This window comes from Culex pipiens, chromosome 2 (assembly GCF_016801865.2).
Source record: "Culex pipiens pallens isolate TS chromosome 2, TS_CPP_V2, whole genome shotgun sequence".
Taxonomy (NCBI): Eukaryota; Metazoa; Arthropoda; class Insecta; order Diptera; family Culicidae; genus Culex; species Culex pipiens.
This window is the reverse complement of record NC_068938.1, coordinates 150,599,162-150,619,022: the sequence shown is the minus strand read 5'-3', so window position 1 is coordinate 150,619,022 and position 19,861 is coordinate 150,599,162. Positions and strand designations below refer to the sequence as shown.

The following is a 19,861-nucleotide window of genomic DNA, read 5'->3' as shown; positions in this document are numbered from 1 at the left end:
CAAACTAAATAATTCTTAACCACAAGTAAGTGAGTAGGCAAGATTCCATTCATTCTCATATCAGGTAATATAAAAAAAAAATTCCGGGAAATGTCCATTCCGGGAAACGTCCATTCCGGGAAATTTCATTCCGGATAATGTCCATTCCGGAAAACGTCCATTCCGGATAACGTCCATTCCGGAAAACGTCCATTCCGGATAATGTCCATTCCGGAAAACGTCCATTCCGGGAAATGGAATTCCGGAAATTGTCATAGAATCGTCTGCATACATTGTGCCATGTTTGCGAGTTTGGCAAACTATTAAAAACGAAAAAGTGCGAGTTTGTTTGCTGTAGTCTAATACACCTCCAACAAGATTTTTTTTCACAATCAGAAACCCTCAAAAGTCAGTTTTATATTGTAGCAATTCTGGACTAAATTTAAGAAACAAACGATGTTTTAAGCAATTTCAGAGTTCTTAAAAATAAACATAATTTGTTTTCGAAATATTAATTTTAGTCTCTAGGTGCAAAAGTCACAGCTATTTCAAGGCAATTTTAAAACTCAAATATTGTACGATCAGTACCTTGCTGGACTCGGTCGTTGGAAACGACCGTCGACTCAACGACCGACGAAACAGGCGGCGGGCCAGATGCAGGTATAAAAATGTCAAAACCTCTCCCCCTCTCACTTCGTCTCACCATCCAGCTTGCAGTTGACAAAAAAAAACAGAGCACGCGATCGCGTGATGGCGGCATAGAGCCAGAATTAGGGGTGATCATGTGGTTAAAAATGAAACTTTTTTCAAGAAAGAATAATATTTTTCCGACTGAATAAAAGTTTGCGAGCATGTATAAACAATTAATCCTTATGTCGGAGAAGTGATTAAAAATCTAAATTTAAATCCATATTTTTTCTATAACTTGAACTTTGTCACTCCAATTGAGAACCCCTAGGTCTATCCACGACCGTTTCCAATGACCGTGAGAAGATACCAAAAAATCCAGCTAACAACTAAATCCACAATATCTTGAAAGAGCCAAAATTCGTGCGATATTCTAATCTCAAGGGCACTTTTCTGTAATCTCGAGATATTGTCATTTAAAAAAGTCGAATTTTCAATTTAAATAAGTTTAATTTTCATTTTTCGAAAATTGAGGTATATTTTCTATGTAAAATAATCTTAGCATTTCGGCAGTCGCGTTAGTGTACTTTGTGCACCGTTTGTAAGGGATGCCGAAAAACGCGACCATTAAGAAATTGAAAAAGTTAAGCAAACGATTGATAACAAATACGTGAAAAATCACAGCTAACATTCATCACATTGGATAATTCTCGTCTTAGAATTCCACACAACCGCTCACAGGTTCGTCACTTGTGAAGATTTGCGTTGCAGTCACTAGACATTATATTTAAAGCAGTTTAGAGTTTGTTGCTTTCTTTATCAACCAACTTGTTTTGTTTGAAAACAATCTTTTTTTTATTCATTTTTTTTTTCAGACAATCCAGCAAAACCAACCCACCATGTCCCGCTGCATCGTCCCCCACTGCCGCAACCTGCTCCAGGAGTGGATCGCCCCTTTTCCGGCGGACCAACTGCTTCAAACCCGCTGGAAGCACTGCATCGAAATGGGCACCAGCGAGCTCCTGCCCGAGGTGGACGTGCTCGGCCCCGCGGCCGTCGTTTGCAACATGCATTTTCTGGGCTTCGATCCGGACGAGGACAAAGTTTCCACCCGGTACCGCCAGCCAACGCTGTTTTTCCGCGACGATCTGGTGCTGGAGATTGAGAGTTGCTGTTTGTGCGCGCAGGTTAGGATTAAGGAGGAAATGCTGGACAAGGATTCGCCGCTGACGCAGGAGTGCACGATCGAGGAGGTGGTGAAGGAGTTGTTTGGTGAGTCGTACTTTGACGAAGAGAAGGGGGGTGAATACGTGTGTGAGATGTGTACGGCCAAGGTGGATGTTCTGCTGACTGTGCACAAGCACTTTGAGGCGGGCCAGCTGATGCTGAAGACGCTGCGCTACAAGCAGACGTTGGAGGGCGTTCGGTTTGAGAAGAACGGAGGGCATGCGATTGAGCTGCCGAGTGAGCTGGCGGCCATGTTGGGACCGCTGGAGGAAGATTCGGCTGGGGGGAAGCCTGTGAAGGGTAGCAAACGGAAGAAAAAGGCGCAGGTTGATGTTGAAGATCTTGACGTTACGTTGAATCCGCTGGAGACAGTGATTAAAGTTGAAGAAGCAACGCTGCAGCTTGCCCCAGAACAGCTGCAATCAATGTCTTCTTCTGAAAGTGTTGCGAAAGAAAAGTCGAAAGGTAAACCAACGGTAATGATGCCGTTGGAGAGTACCGACCCGAGTACCGGCCAAGTGATGGTTGAGTACATCGAAAAGACGCGGGCGGAACTCGCCGAAGAGGTCAAGCGGTACTGCTATCTGTGCGATACGCTGTTCAGTACGCCCAACATCTTGCTAGCGCACCTGGTGATGACCCACAAGAACCCGGCAACGCTGCGCTGCAAGGTATGTAAACTACAGTTCGAGAAATCTGTCACTTGTAACAGTCATTTGCGGTTTCACGACACGCTGAGGAGGCCGGTCCAGTGTGAATACTGCCCGTTGAGGTTCACAAACACGGGCATGAGGTGGTTTCACAACACTAAAGTTCATCCAGATAAGGTACTTTTGACAAGACCACCCACCACGGAATCCATCACTCGACAAACTATTGTTAAAATTGTACCAATCACACAAAATGTGGTCGAGCCCCAGCTTCAGACCGTGCCAGCACAGCAGGTCAAACTGAAAGCAGTCCCGCCTCTAGCCCCTATCGTGGTTGAACCAACAGTGCTCGTGAGTCAACCGAAAATCACGCCGAATATACCATCAGTATCAGATTACTCCTGCAAGACGTGCTTCAAATCGTTTCAATCTCTGGACATCCTCAAAACCCACATGAAATCTCACCGCAGTGCACGACCTCCTGCGCTTAAGGACTCTTCTCCAGACGAGACAACGGACGACAACATGATCAGCATCCCCACGTTCCATCCTGTTCCAAAAGCTCAGCCAGTCGTAAAACTGCCACTTCAAGCCCCAACCGTAACCAGCGATCTCTCCGAAGGAAAAATCAACGGCGTTGGCATTGTCAAACTGCTCGGCCAGCTCGACCTACCCCCGCTGATCCCATTCGCCACCAAACACCACAGCGAACAACACCCGCACAGCTGCAAAACCTGCTTCAAGGCATTCGAAACGCTTGCATCCGTCAAAACTCACCTCCAAACCCACCGGAAATCCCCACCCACCAGCGAACCCCCAAAACGAAAGCGAATCTTCCGCACCCGCAAGTCCAAACCCCACCCCAGCGGAACCTTCACCTGCAGCATTTGCTCCCAGGAACTCCCCACTCCGACCTCCCTCGTAAAACACTTCACCAGCGCCCATCCCCAGCTAACCCTCGATCACTTCCGGTGCCGCTACTGCGCCGACATCTTCTTCTCGCGCGAAGCTCTCTCCGACCACGCGGCCACCCACCGCGGCAAGTACGAGTGCGGCCGTTGCGCGCTCGAGTTCATCAACCATCGCCGCTTCGGAAAACATCGCCAAGTCGCGCACAAAGCACCCTCAAAGGCCCTGCTACGCGACTGCCAGTACTGCGGAAAGTCGTTCCGCCGTGGGATGGCGCTGGCGCGGCACGTCAAGACGCACTTTGCCGGCCAGTGGACGTGCGACATCTGCGAGGAGCAGTTTGGCGAGCGGTACAAGCTGGTGCTGCACATGCGCCAGCACAGCGGAAATAACCCGCTGGTTTGCTACAACTGCAACGAGCACTTTGGCGATCCGGATATGCTGGACCGGCATGAGCGGGAGTGCGCGCAGTACACCGTGAGTAGCTTGAACATTAGGGAATAAATTGTTATGGGAAGAGATTTCTTTTTTGGAACGATCAAGATGTTTGTTATTTCGATGACCTTCCATTTGAATGATTAATGTTGTGTTTAAACTTATTTCTTTTTCAAATTCCGTCCTGGGAAAAGTTTAAAAATAATACAAAAAGTTCATCTTTAGGGCAGGATTATAGCCTTACCTCTGTGAGAAAGGCAAAATGGCAACCCCTTCTAAAAACATAATCATTCAAACTTAAATTCAAAAGAATAATAAATAAAAAAAAACTAACCTAAATCACTCACGTGAATGATGGTTTTCTTACTATTTGGAACAATTTATTATTATGAAGTTGTTGCTGCTTTAGGTTCTCAAAGCCCTATCCACATTTTTAAGCGCTACGTATGGTGCACGCCCGAAATGTCAAAATCACACAGTGGTACCAACATTACAAAAAAGTGTGATTTTTTCTAATGTTGGTACCATTGCGCAATCTTGACATTTCAGATGTGTACCATTCGTAACGCCATCTTCGCTTTTAAAAATCTGGATTTTTTTTATGTACAACACTTAAGATTTTTTTTATTATAATAAATATATTTTAATGCAAAAGTTGAAATTAACAAGACAACATTTTAAGATAAATGAACTATGGTCCCCTTGGAAAGAACTTTCAAGCAAGACACTTTCAGTAAAGAAAGGCCGCGAAGTTAATTTTTCAAAAATGTGTCATTGTGCTCATACAAATGAGCTTTATCTTTAGAGCAATCCTCTGAGTTTTCGGTCATTCGATTTTTTTTTGTATTTTTTTAATCCGGCTGAAACTTTTTTGGTGCCTTCGGTATGCCCAAAGAAGCCAATTTGCATCATTAGTTTGTCCATATAATTTTCCATACAAATTTGGCAGCTGTCCATACAAAAATGATATGTGAAAATTCAAAAATCTGTATCTTTTGAAGGAATTTTGAGATCGAGTTGGTGTCTTCGACAAAGTTGTAGGTATGGATATGGACTACACTGAAAAAAATGATACACGGTAAAAAAAAAATTTGGTGATTTTTTTTTTTTTTTAATTCTTTATTATAGAGTTTTTCAGCCGGAGGCTGGTTCGACTCTTTTGGATGATTTGACTTCGTGCTTGAAGTCGACCCGGTTACAATGTTGTTTTTAATAAATATAGATTATAGATCGTAGTAAATTTTTGAATCTTTAAGAAATTGTATAAGTTTTTCCTCCATGTTTTTGTCGTTCGCAAGTATGTTCAGGATGTTATTAGGGAGATTATGTTTGGTCCTCATCATGTCAAAAATGGGGCAGTTAACTAAAAAGTGTTCAACAGTCGCCTTTACATCGCAGGTTGGGCAGGTTCTATGAAAGTTTGTTCCGCTTTTAAAGTTATGTGTTATACGGGTGTGACCAACGCGTAATCTCGAGAGCTTTTTTTGTTCTGTTCTGTTCTCTCTGTCGGTCCAAACTGTAGTATCCCTTTTAATTTTCCGGAGAAAGAGATCTCGTACATTCGTCCATTCTAATTCCCATGTTGAATGGATCAGATTTTTGAACCACAACTTCAGGTCTTGACATGGTATAGCGTTGTGTAAGGTTCTGCTGGTTTGGCCGCGTTTCGCAAGGTTGTCTGCACGCTCGTTCCCAGGAATACCGACGTGAGCGGGTATCCACATGATGATAGTCCTTTTAGTAATGTGTTGCTGAATAGCTTGGATCCAGGGGTGGGTGGGTTTTGAGCTTCTCAGCGCATTTACGCAGCTTTGAGAGTCGGTTAAGATGAGTTTTGGTATTGTTGGTGTTGTTTTGACTACTAGTAGGATTGCTGCTGCTTCTGCCGAAAATACAGAACATTGGTCCGGTAGCTTGAGGTGACTTTCCCTTTTGTCCAGGACAGCTCCAACTCCAACTCCAGTCGATGATTTAGATCCGTCGGTGTAATTGTGGGTATAGTTCACGTACTTTGTAGCTAAGAGATGTTCTACTTCAGGTCTAACGACCCTCGAGATGGCACCAGCACTGTATTTGTTTTCAATGTATGTGTCGAAATATAATTCTGGCTCATTCCACCTCCTTGAACCTGTCCAGATGATGGGTGCGACCGGTGGTAAGTGCTGATTGGTCATCTCATAGAGTATTCTATCCGCTTCGGTCAGTATATGTGTTTGATGAGTTCCAGTGGTTTTTGCAGCATAGCTGACGGCTCGATTTGCAAGAACTTCCGTAAATTGATACCGAAGGGGTAGGCATCCAAGTTCTACACACGCTGAGTCAGCTGGGGTTGATGGTAGAAGACCAGCAGCTATGCGGATGGATTGGTTGTATGTGCCTTGGAGTTTGTTGAAAAATTCCATACGCGCGTGGCAGAAGACTTCAAGTCCGTAGAAGAGCTTACTCCAGACCATTGCTTTTGCTACTCGTAGTAGGGTATGTCTGTTGTTAGTGTGATGAGGACTGGCCAATACTCGAAGCAGATTCATTCTGGAACGAAGATTTGCCCGCAGAGCCACGAAATATGTTTCAAAGTCGAATCTGCGTGTAATGACTATTCCCAGGATTGTAGCACATGTTTTGAAAGGGATTGTGCCGCTGCTTGTTTTCACCTTTTTGTTCTTTGCAGGGTTGTGCCGGTGTTGGCAAACGTGCGTGACGGCGTTTTTGGTGGCCGAGAGGCTGTAGCCAGTTGTTTTGGTCCATGCTTCGACTGCACGTACGGCCGCTTGGAGTTTCCGACGCAGTGCCGCAGGGGTTCGTCCTCTTGCAAGTAAAACGATATCGTCAGCATAGATGAGAGGGAAAATGTCCTTGGGTAATTTGTTGACAACTGGGTTCATTCCAACTAAAAATATTGTGACGGCAATTACCGAGCCTTGAGCGACACCCGTTTCTTCATCGTATGTGGTTGATCTGTAGTTCCCAATTGTCACTTGGAATGTGCGGTTTGTTAAAAAGTTCTGGATGAATCGAACTATCGATCCTCCCAGCCCCCATTCTATCAGTTGACGGATGATAAATGGTGTCCAGGTACGATTGTAGGCTTTTGCGATGTCTAGCGTAGCGATATCAACATGGTCACCGTCTTGAATGGCGTTGTTGATAACATCTCCCAGAGCAGCGAAGTAGGTGTTGGTACCATGCCCGGGTCGGAACGCGTGTTGACGGTAATTTAATAAGCTATTGTCTTCTAAGAATTGCTGGAGGCGTCGATTGATCATACGTTCTAGTACTTTGCATGGACAGCAGGTTAGCGAGATTGGGCGGAAGTCTTCGGGTTTGGTGGATGAGTTCCCTTGTTTTGGTATGGGAATCACCAGACTGTGTTTCCAGCTTGATGGCATGGTACCGGAAGTCCAAATGTCATTAAATGCTTTCAATAGGAAACTTTTCGCGATTAAGGGCAGATTTTTAAGCATTGGGTAGCCGATATCATCTTGCCCAGCTGATTTCCCTTTGCATCCTTGTAGTGCAAAGTTCAGTTCACTCATGCTGAAGAGTTTGTTAATGTACGGGAACTTCCCACCGTCAGGTATGATGATACTAGCGATGCTGTTTGGCGAGGCCTGGTTCCGCTGAATGAAGTCGTGATCGTATTTTCCGATGGATGATATATCTGCGAAGTGAGTTGCTAGGGCTTCACAAATAACTTGCGTGTCTCGTGTTGGTCCGTTAGGCAGGGTGAGGGTCATACCATTCGCCCTTTTCTTGCCGTAGAGAGCGTTTACACGTCTCCAAAGTTCTGTCGCACTTTGGTTAGAGTTAATTCCGTCGAGAAATTCGGTCCAGCTTGCTCTTTTGGCGTTACGAACGGTTTGGCGACATTTGTTACGCTCGGTTTGGTAAAGTTTGATTGCGGCTTGTTTGTTTGGGTGGTCGTTAGGGAGTCGTTTCATTTTTCTTAGAGCTTTTCTTCTGGCTTTCACCGCTGTTTTGGTTGAGTCGTTCCACCAGTGGGAAGCTCGCTTGCCTGGTTTAGAGCTTGTTCGCGGAATTGTGGAGGAGGCGGCTTGTTTACAGATGTCCAGCAGGTCGTCGATGTTAGCAGGGGGTGTGTTGCGGCATGCACTGTTGACTGAGCGCTGGAATTCGTCCCATTTAGCTTCTTCATATTTCCATCGAGGGCGGCGGTTCGCCGCAGGCGGCGCAACATCGTGCTGGATTAGAATCGGGTGGTGATCGCTCCCCAGGGGGTCACTCTGTACTTGCCATGAGAGGCGATGTACAATTTCGGCGCTTGCTAATGAGACGTCTATAGCGGACTGGTGAATCCCGCTAGTTCTAGTTGTACTCCCATCATTTAATACAACCAAACCTAGTGTTTCAGCAACATTGATCACAGTTTTGCCACGTTTATCCATATTCCTGCTTCCCCAGGCAGGGTGGTGTCCGTTAACGTCGAGTAACAAGATGATCGGTTTTGGGATAGTGCTTAGAGTTTCGATGAGTGTGGGCTCTAGATGATTGATGTCTTGGTTTTGTAAGTATCCGGCGACGATCGAAACTGGGAACGGAAGTTCGAGTCTGCTGCCTACCATAGATATGCCAGACGGTAGAGTTAGCGGAGTGCTGGGAAAGTCGTTCCTTATTCCAAGTGCAACATTATGATAGATGTTTTGTTTTTTCACAGTTGTCCAGCAGTATCTGCCTCCGAGAGTTCTGTTCATCTGAGTATTGTTTTTAAATGCGTGAACCTCCTGAATGGCTAGAGCAATAGGATAGTGGTTTGAGACGAGGAGCTCTAGATCCGACAGGTTGTTGAAAAAGCCATTCATGTTCCATTGTAGCAAGAGGGAATTTTCTGAGTTCGAATCAGTCGAACTGTTGATGCTGGATGATTCGTCATCGAAGACAGCATTTGATGGTAAACTTGGTTGTTGTTTCTCTGTGTGTTCAATTGATGAAGATCTTCCTGCTGGAGGTGTAGGAGTTCCAAATCGCTCCAGATGTAGTTGGTCATATTCTTCCGCTGTGAGGTTCGCTCTCAAGGTCTTGTAAATTTGAGGGGAATAGGAGCGAGGTCCTTTGTCCGTCCCTCTTCTGGCCGCTTCGGGATGCCGGAGGTTGTCCACCAGTTCCGGTGTGGTTATGACTTCCGCACTGGTGGGGCCCCGGCTGTCCTTCAGCTCCGCCAGGTCGGGAACTTCAGCGACCGCAGTGGTGTTGTTTTCGCCGCGTTTTTGGACAGGTGTTGAGCATCGTTGTTGTACCGCCGAGTTGGTTCGCGCTATTCTGGATGATCTTCGTGGAGCTGGCAGGCTCGATAACTGATCGGTGGCAGGGGTATAGGAGCGAGGTCCTTTGTCCGTCCCTCTTCTGGCCGCTTCGGGATGCCGGAGGTTGTCCACCAGTTCCGGTGTGGTTATGACTTCCGCACTGGTGGGGCCCCGGCTGTCCTTCAGCTCCGCCAGGTCGGGAGCTTCAGCGATCGTAGTGGTGTTGTCTTCATCGCGCGCCGTGTAGGTTCGCGCTGTGCTGGTCGACAGGTTCGATATCTGTTCGGTGGCAGGGGTATAGGAGCGAGGTCCTTTGTCCGTCCCTCTTCTGGCCGCTTCGGGATGCCGGAGGTTGTCCACCAGTTCCGGTGTGGTTATGACTTCCGCACTGGTGGGGCCCCGGCTGTCCTTCAGCTCCGCCAGGTCGGGAACTTCAGCGACCGCAGTGGTGTTGTTTTCGCCGCGTTTTTGGACAGGTGTTGAGCATCGTTGTTGTACCGCCGAGTTGGTTCGCGCTATTCTGGATGATCTTCGTGGAGCTGGCAGGCTCGATAACTGATCGGTGGCAGGGGAGTAGGAGCGAAGTCCTTTGTCCGTCCCTCTTCTGGCCGCTTCGGGATGCCGGAGGTTGTCCACCAGTTCCGGTGTGGTTATGACTTCCGCACTGGTGGGGCCCCGGCTGTCCTTCAGCTCCGCCAGGTCGGGAACTTCAGCGACCGCAGTGGTGTTGTTTTCGCCGCGTTTTTGGACAGGTGTTGAGCATCGTTGTTGTACCGCCGAGTTGGTTCGCGCTATTCTGGATGATCTTCGTGGAGCTGGCAGGCTCGATAACTGATCGGTGGCAGGGGAGTAGGAGCGAAGTCCTTTGTCCGTCCCTCTTCTGGCCGCTTCGGGATGCCGGAGGTTGTCCACCAGTTCCGGTGTGGTTATGACTTCCGCACTGGTGGGGCCCCGGCTGTCCTTCAGCTCCGCCAGGTCGGGAACTTCAGCGACCGCAGTGGTGTTGTTTTCGCCGCGTTTTTGGACAGGTGTTGAGCATCGTTGTTGTACCGCCGAGTTGGTTCGCGCTATTCTGGATGATCTTCGTGGAGCTGGCAGGCTCGATAACTGATCGGTGGCAGGGGTATAGGAGCGAGGTCCTTTGTCCGTCCCTCTTCTGGCCGCTTCGGGATGCCGGAGGTTGTCCACCAGTTCCGGTGTGGTTATGACTTCCGCACTGGTGGGGCCCCGGCTGTCCTTCAGCTCCGCCAGGTCGGGAGCTTCAGCGATCGTAGTGGTGTTGTCTTCATCGCGCGCCGTGTAGGTTCGCGCTGTGCTGGTCGACAGGTTCGATATCTGTTCGGTGGCAGGGGTATAGGAGCGAGGTCCTTTGTCCGTCCCTCTTCTGGCCGCTTCGGGATGCCGGAGGTTGTCCACCAGTTCCGGTGTGGTTATGACTTCCGCACTGGTGGGGCCCCGGCTGTCCTTCAGCTCCGCCAGGTCGGGAACTTCAGCGACCGCAGTGGTGTTGTTTTCGCCGCGTTTTTGGACAGGTGTTGAGCATCGTTGTTGTACCGCCGAGTTGGTTCGCGCTATTCTGGATGATCTTCGTGGAGCTGGCAGGCTCGATAACTGATCGGTGGCAGGGGTATAGGAGCGAGGTCCTTTGTCCGTCCCTCTTCTGGCCGCTTCGGGATGCCGGAGGTTGTCCACCAGTTCCGGTGTGGTTATGACTTCCGCACTGGTGGGGCCCCGGCTGTCCTTCAGCTCCGCCAGGTCAGGATCTTCAGCGAGCCCAGCGTTGTTGTGTTCGTTTTGGACGTTGGAGAGGTTTGGTTGAGACCTTGATTTGTGTTCGGGAGTTTGCGATCTTTGTGTGCCAGTTTGGAGACTTCTTTCAGAAGGCGTTGGGATGTTTTGTTTGGAGATTTTTAATTTAGGGTTGAATACAGATAATTAGGTGGGTGGACGGATGGAGGTAGACTGGCTAGTTGTGTTACAGTTGTTTTGCTAGGGGATCTTCTTCCCCCGAGGAGATGGTAAAGTCACCATCCATTTGTTCATAGGAACCATCGCTGATATCGATGTCATCGATGCTTGTTGGGGTGATTATGGGATCCGAGTTGGAGCCGGTTCGTTGAATTTTGCTATGGGCGGCGGTGTAGTCTTCTTTATCTTGTTCTTCTTTCTTCTTAGCTTCCAATTCTTCTTTTTCTCGTAACGCTTTTCGGAGTTTTTGAGCTTGTTTCTTGGTGATGGTGCCGGATAACGGCGTGGGTTTGTTAAGGTCGTCGTAAGGTGTTATTGCTGGCTGCGAGTCAGATGGTGTTTGGGTTTGCATGATGGATTTGTTGGCATCTTGCGATTGTTTCTGTTGAGCTAAGTTCTCTTTCAAAATTGTTTGTAGTTTGATATTTTGTTTGGTTAGTGTTGCAATTTGTGCATCCTTGCGGCCGACATCTACCAGGAGGGCGTCGAGTTTTTTTGTGAGTTCTCGGAGTTGTTCCTCATACCCCGTTCGTATGACACTCGCAACAGTAGATTCGTTGTTTTCTTGCTCGTAGATTCGCTTTGCATCTGAGTATGACAAGTTATTGTCAATACGGATATGCTGGATAGCTTCTTCTCGGATATAAACAGGGCATTTCCGGCTAGAGATGGCGTGGTTATCAGAATCGCAGCGCTTACAGCGTGTTTTCCTGGAGCATGGATTGTCTGGTGTTGGTGGGTGGCTGTCGGAGCAGTTGCCGCACACGAATGTGTTGGGGCATCTAGTTTTTGTATGGCCAAATTCATAGCAATTGAAGCAGAGAAGGGGGTTGGGGTAATACGTTCGAGTAGCGACACGGTTGTATCCGAAGTTGAGATGTGTTGGAACAGCGGTTCCTTTTACCGTGATGATGAAAGTTCCGGTCGGTACGTAAGCGCCGTTGATCTTTTTGGTAAATTGTTTAACCGCTGTTACTCCTTGATCCTCTAATTCGGCCTGGAGGCCATCATCGGTGTAGTGGGTGGCGTTCAAGCATGTAACTTTGCATCTGCTAAAGTTATGGGTTGGGTGATCTTCGACTTTAACATTTACTCCGCAGAATTGTTTCATTCTTTTTAGCGTTTCGATGTGTTTGTTGTTCCGCACTTTCAGGGCGAAAAATTCGCCGTTTGCCTCTGGAAAACCTCCTTCAACGTCCGCGCCGAGGTAGTTTTTGATCGCTTTTTTGATTAAGAATGGGTCTTTTGGGAGTTTTTCTCCTCTTTCAGCCGTGATCCGTAAGACAGACAATTTTCCTAGGTTGCCCTCGGGGTCTCCCCAAGAGGCGAACCGTTCACCCACATAGGAACCGTCGATGTATTTAGCAGGTCCAGGTTTGAATCTGCCGACAGGCCAGGGGTGGGTACGTGATTCGTGCCCACCCCCTGGCGGAGGCGATCCCGCCAGTGTTCTTTTATTCTTCAACCAAAGCAATAGTGTGTGTTTACGTGCACTTTAAAGTCTTCGTGTGTTACGACTTGTCGAGCACTTTTTTACGCCAACTTTACAGAACAGCTACACACTCGTGAATAAAGTTCTTAATGTAGTTGTGTATCACTTCTTTTCAGACGGTATTTGTGGCGATCGTGAGTTGTTGTACACTTAAGTCAATTGATAACCACTACACTGTCGGTACAGTGCTATTCGCTTCCAAGCGAAGCGTATTGGTGCGAAGAAGCGACGTGGATCGCCACGCGCCTGCACACACTTGCCGCGCACCGAGTGTGTGTAAGATCGCGACCGGGTAGCACTGAGTGTTCTGTTCGATCGACGCCGTAAAAAAATCCGGCGGAAAAATCCGCGATTTTGGCACTTTCGGACGCGGTATCGACCAAAGATTTGTCACGAGAGAAACCCCGGGTGATTCCGATTGTGCACTTATAAATTTGCCGAAGATTCGTCTTCAAATTCCACCGAAAACGTTCGGAAAACGCGCGACTACTGTAACGTAGACTGTTTGATGCGACACTTCGCACTCAACTCATTTGGTGATTTTTTATTTAACTTTTTGTCACTAAAACTTGATTTGCAAAAAACACTATTTTTAATTTTTTTATTTTTTGATATGTTTTAGAGGACATAAAATGCCAACTTTTCAGAAATTTCCAGAATGGGCAAACAATCTTTGACCGAGTTATGATTTTTTGAATCAATACTGATTTTTTCTAAAAATCGAAATATCGGTCGCAAAAATTTTTCAACTTCATTTTTCGATGTAAAATCGAATTTGCAATCAAAAAGTACTCTAGTGAATTTTTGATAAAGTGCACCGTTTTCAAGTTATAGCCATTTTTAGGTAACTTTTTTGAAAATTGTCGCAGTTTTTCATTTTTTAAAATTAGTGCCCATGTTTGCCCACCTTTGAAAAAAATATTTTTGAAAAGCTGAGAAAATTCTCTATATTTTGCTTTATTGAACTTTGTTGATGCGACCCATAGTTGCTGAGATATTGCTATGTAAAGGTTAAAAAACCGGAAAATTGATGTTTTCTAAGTCTCACCCAAACAACCCACCATTTTCTAATGTCGATATCTCAGCAACTATAGGTCCGATTTACAATGTTAAAACATCAAACATTGGTGAAATTTTCCGATCTTTTCGAAAAAATTTCGGGCCAAACATTCAATATTACGCCCATTTGAAATGTTAGTCTTGATTTTAAATTTTTGAAAATATTTTTTTCGAAAAGATCGGAAAATTTCACGAATGATTCATGTTTTAACATTGTAAATCGGACCTATAGTTGCTGAGATATCGACATTAGAAAATGTTGGGTTGTTTGGGTAAGACTTAGAAAACGTCAATTTTCCTGTTTTTTAGCCTTTGCATAGCAATATCTCAGCAACTATGGGTCGCATCAACAAAGTTCAATAAAGCAAAATATAGAGAATTTTCTCAGATTTTCAAAAATATTTTTTTCAAAGGTGGGCAAACATGGGCACTAATTTTAAAAAATGAAAAACTGCGACAATTTTCAAAAAAGTTACCTAAAAATGGCTATAACTTGAAAACGGTGCACTTTATCAAAAATTCACTAGAGTACTTTTTGATTGCAAATTCGATTTTACATCGAAAAATGAAGTTGAAAAATTTTTGCGACCGATATTTCGATTTTTTGAAAAAATCAGTATTTTTTTTTTTTTTTTTTTGGGAGGGTGGTCCAGCCGCACATCGTTGATGTTGAAACCTCTAAACTGGGCCCTCGTCTTGTCACGTCCGTCAGTAGTTTTGTCGTACATTACAACTAGAATCAGATCTGCCAATGAATTAGTACACTTCGACCAAATAAACACTGACGCTGTATGGATCTGACTCTAGAATAAATGCACAGTTGTGTGTTATTCATAAGTCCAAAATGTTCAATTATTCATATAAGTCCAAATATTCATTTGCTAACTAACTTGAATTGAAAATCTAAACTTTAATCTAAAATCCTCTAAGCTTAATGTTAAAAAGTAAACGTTCCTTTAACTGTTGTAGTAGTACTTCTATCAAAAACAATAAAAAATTATGAACTGATATACAAATAGGATATAAATCGCGATTTGAAAAAGAAATGACCATTTACGTCAAAAGATCCGTAGTTCCTCGATTCGCAACAATGGTCGATACAACCATAATCCGAAAACCGTTAGTTCAACAGATCAACGAATTTTGTCCGATATCATTACATTATTGATTGATCGAGACTCTATGGACAATTTGACATAAAAGAATGCCTAGTATTCTACATCAGCGATTCTCAACGGGGGTACCGGGCCTACTTGATTTACATGGCAGGGGGTACCGGCCTAGAAGAAGGTTGAGAATCGCTGTTCTACATCAATCAAAGTTTAGTGACAGCATTACTCTAACTTAACAATTGCAACTAACTTTAACATCAAATAGATTTGGAAAGGATACAGATTTATATGAAATGCTAATGCTAAGCAACAAATCAATTGTACAATCCTGAAGTCCCAACCTAAATCCCACATTGTGATAGTGAAAAAGTCACAGAAGCAGCGGTGTCTTGTGCAATTGTGATATTTTCACTATCGGAGAACTTCCTAGTTCACGAAGACAGCTTATCGGTCAACGCTTAAGCCCTGGGGCTGCGACAAAGCGAGTTCTCGTAGCATGAAGTGGTGTCCATAGTGCTTATAAAAAAGAATGTATACCCAAATTTTAACTAATGCACTAGGAATTTTCACATATCATTTTTGTATGAACAGCTGATAAATTTGTATGGAAAATTATATGGACATACTAACGATGCAAAATGGCTTCTTTGGGCATACCGGAGGCACCAACAAAGTTTCAGCCGGATTGAAAAATACAAAAATTAAAATTAAAGAAAAAATACCGATTCCGCAGAGAACTGCTCTTTATGAAAAATGATATCCCCATATTTTGGAGTTGTTTTTTTATATGTCCAATAAACAAAAATTCCATTTTGACTTCTTGAGTGTTCTTGAAACTCCAGAATTTTAGCAAAAAACTCGAAGGGGAAAACAACAGATATTTTTGTTTATGTTGTTGAATATAGTTACCCCTTGTCTCTACAAAAAGTACCAGTTGTAAAAATACTTATACGCCCCTTTGAAGTGTTGCTCCAGACAGACATGACTCATTGAAAGGTTTTCCAACAATCAATCCTGTTCGCGATGGCTTTACCATGGTTTTCTTCTAGAAAATAGCAAAAAAATAATCTCAAGACAGGGTTGCCAAATCTATATTCTTACATTCTTAAATTCTTAAATTCATAAATTCTTAAATTCATAATTTCTTAAATTCTTAAATTCTTAAATTCTTAAATTCTTAAATTCTTAAATTCTTAAATTCTTAAATTCTTAAATTCTTAAATTCTTAAATTCTTAAATTCTTAAATTCTTAAATTCTTAAATTCTTAAATTCTTAAATTCTTAAATTCTTAAATTCTTAAATTCTTAAATTCTTAAATTCTTAAATTCTTAAATTCTTAAATTCTTAAATTCTTAAATTCTTAAATTCTTAAATTCTTAAATTCTTAAATTCTTAAATTCTTAAATTCTTAAATTCTTAAATTCTTAAATTCTTAAATTCTTAAATTCTTAAATTCTTTAATTCTTTAATTCTTTAATTCTTTAATTCTTTAATTCTTTAATTCTTAAATTCTTGAATTCTTAAATTCTTAAATTCTTAAATTCTTAAATTCTTAAATTCTTAAATTCTTAAATTCGTAATTTCTTAAATTCTTAAATTTCTTTACTCTATATTCTTGAATTCGTATATACCGTCATCAGAGGTGACATTGGGTATGGGCGTATGGGGGTGAGATTGGGTCATACAAAAATGCTGAAATTTGTATGACCCAATCTCACCCCCAGACCCAATGTCACCCCTGATGACGGTACTTGTATTATGAAAATCTTGAATTATTGAGTTCTTAAATTATATGTTTTTCTAGGCTTGATTGTTCTAATTTTTTAGTCTGCAAAGCAATCTTTTTTTTTAATTTTACTTAAAACACTGTTTCCGATAATATTTCGTATTAGCTTTAACGCTTCGGAATGCTCCTCAGTTCCCGATTTCGTTGTGAAACGTGTCAAGTTATGTCCCCAGTCCGGCCCGCTAACCCACATCCAAAAGTCGTGTAGGCAATTATTCTATCGACTGCTGGCCACACCACACAAAATGTAACAAAATGTCCGCCGTGATTTTATCCACGGGCAAAGGGCCGAACAACCCTTCAAATTTGTTTGTTGGCTCGATTGCATCGACCCCGATAAGAAGCCGTATGACATGATTTCCACCCTTCAAAAAAAATTGGTCGCCGGAAACACGTGTTGTAATATTGGGAATGTCGGTGGCGATGTTTTGCTACGCGCGCGCTAATGCATTAATAATTCGGGATGCATGTCGTCACAAATGTTTGAAAACACTCTCAAGGGTTGTGGGATGGTCCTTTTTGGGTCAATTCATGAAAACAATTTAAAGCAAATGTGTGTCATAGGATTCTAACGCCAATTGCTATAATGTCAAATGACAAATAAACTTAAAAGCTTTTCCCTCCTCACACTGTCCAGATGTGTGTTATTTCGGGAGGGAGATAATTCCTCATAACTATCGTCTATTTTTTCGTCATCCTTACATTTTTTTTTTCGTGAAACGACATGTCCGCACGAAACGGCTTGGCATGCAAGAGAGCCCTGTGGTTAACACTATTAACCTGGATGCCGGGCGGCCAGGGTCCACCGGAGTGGCAATCGGGGTGGCAGCATCGAAAAATCGATAACCCCCATTATACATTTCAATATCAATCCTTCGTGCTGGCCAGGTGTATGACGCCACATATTGGTGTGCAGATAATGGGTTCAGGTGTATCATATACATCAGGGTGGCCACCTCGGGAAAAAACCGGGAAAACCGGGAAAAAACCGGGATTTTTATCCACCGGGAGAAAACCGGGAAAAACTCGGGAATTCGACCGACAAACCGGGAAAATATTTTAAGTTTCGTTAAAATTTGACAAAAGACTCTTTAATGTATTCAATATGTTCTTTTCTCTATAAGAATATTATTCCTGTTATTCTAAATGAAGAATTCGCGAAATCTATGTTTGAATTTGAACAGCGGGTCTCGTGGCGCAGGGGTAGCGGCTTCGGCTGCCGATCCCGATGATGCTATGAGACGCGGGTTCGATTCCCGCCTTATCCACTGAGCTTCTATCGGATGGTGAAGTAAAACGTCGGTCCCGGTTTCTCCTGTCTCGTCAGAAGCGCTGGAGCAGAAATCCCACGTTAGAGGAAGGCCATGCCCCGGGGGGCGTAGTGCCAATAGTTTCGTATGTTTGAATTTATGTGATAGACTCATGCTTCTTGGCTATGGATTTTTTTTTCTGTTGTATCCTATGATACTTTTACCAGACAAATTTGTTTTTTTAATAAAGCAAAATGTTTGCTCTACCAGCGGTTCTCAACCTGGGGTACATGTACCCCTGGGGGTACCACGAGCGGTCTCAGGGGGTCCGGAAGACAAACCCCGTAATGTTGTATATTTACCCCATCTTTGCTAAAATATTAGTTTTGCATAAAATTAAAATTAAGATTTTTTTGTAAGTGGAAAATATGGATATCATGGTACGAAAACAACATTACAGTAAATATCTCTCTAAATTTAAAGATCAAGACTTTTCCTTCAAATTGTCACACAAAATACACTCTTTTAAAATATTTTCTTGGCCTGGAGAATGGATCAAAAATGTTCAAAAAAGAATGCTGTAAAGAATTTTCTCAACCATTTGATTTTTTAGAGATAAAATAGAATTATTTTTTAATTGAAAATAGCTACAACTTCAAAAAAGTATGTGTAGTATGTTTAAATCTGAAAAAAATATATAAAAATTCAAAGAACAAGCCATAGTCTCAACATTTGAATGCAAAAAGTGTTAAAAATGCATTTTACGCTAGTTCAGTTGTTTTGCAATCATAAGTCTTCAAAAAATGCAAGATTTGACGAAAACAAAAAAAAAGAACGAATAAAAAATAAAGATTGAAAATTTTCAAAAAATCAAAAGATTATTAAATCAACCCAAACATGCTTAAAAATTATTCTAGACGCAAGAGAATGCATTTTAAATTGATTTCAGCTGATTGCACTTAAATTTCCATTAAAATTTTGATGCTTTATGAAAAAAATAAATAATTTTTTGTCTCCTGATATTTCGGGGCAACAAAAACTTTAAATAAAATGTGTACCCGCCTTATGTGTTGTTGAAAAACTCACAGCACGATAATTTTTTAATTGTTTTTACCATTATGTGTTTTGGGTTTTTTAGAAAGTATTTTTTATTAAAATTATTCTTAAAAGAAAGTTTCAAGGTATCGATTTTTTTACATTTAACAAAAATTCACAGAAATTGATAATTCTTGGAAGAATTGTTCTTTTTGAATTCACAAAACCTTTTTTAAAAGAAAATTAACGAGCATTTACATCAATGTTGATAGCAACGTATTTTTGTAAATCTATTTTACAAAATTCATAAATTCTTTTTATAATTTATCTTATTTAAAAAAATAAAAACGACGTTTGATGAAGAAAAACCCAATAATTTGAAAATGCTTCGTTTACAACTTACTTACTTTTTACTCAAGATTTGAAAGCTTTCTTGAGGAATTCAAACTTTGAACCAAATGTTTGCGTTCAAAAAGTATGATGATATTAACGTTAGCCTAAAAAACATTGTAATTTGGTTTAAAAACATTCCGGAAAATTCCTTCTGGTCCCGGGAGAAAACCGGGAAAAAACCGGGAAATTGAAAATCGAAATCTGGTGGCCACCCTGTATACATACCAACGGCGAAGTACAAGTACACACCGACGACATGTTTTGAGTAATTGTACCGAAGCTTTTAGTATTTCGTAACTGATTTGCTGGAAGCGGGAAACGCGCGTATCGAGTGAGCTTGTTTTCTTCAAGTTGAATATTTCAAGAAAATTGCGGTCGTTCACCCTGAATCGGGTACGCACTAGAATTCGAGGAGCCTTATGTAGGAATTTTTTTGAGTGGAATTTAATTAATCTTGTCCGCTTTTCAATGTTCACCTTTTTTTTATTTTTTAAAAAAGATTTAAGTGAAAAGAAACATATAAACAAATTAAATCCAGTCCAGACTCGATTATCCGAAGGTATTGGAAAAAATGTCTCTTCGGTTAATCAAGAGCAGAGAGCAATCCACGTTAACGACCCCCGGGTCTTTTGTGGGCTCTGTTGCAAGTTTCTGCTCAGTTCTAGGCGTCCGAAGGTTAT

At 42.8% G+C, this 19,861-nt stretch overlaps 2 protein-coding genes across 7 annotated transcripts in view; one reads left to right on the top strand and one right to left on the bottom strand.

Annotated features, from left to right (window-relative positions):
- The window catches only part of LOC120427543 (zinc finger protein 628-like), an 84,412-nt gene that overhangs the window by 16,129 nt on the left and 48,422 nt on the right, over positions 1–19,861 (top strand). For all 5 annotated transcript variants that reach the window (XM_052707874.1, XM_039592416.2, XM_039592417.2 and 2 more), the window contains exon 2: positions 1,482–3,869. In XM_052707874.1, coding sequence (XP_052563834.1) covers positions 1,506–3,869 — 2,364 coding nt within the window. In that variant the 5' untranslated portion in view covers positions 1,482–1,505. The remainder of the gene's footprint in view (positions 1–1,481; positions 3,870–19,861) is intronic.
- LOC120427542 (kinesin-like protein KIF12) overlaps positions 1–19,861 on the bottom strand; it is a 57,020-nt gene that overhangs the window by 14,986 nt on the left and 22,173 nt on the right. The window lies entirely within an intron of this gene.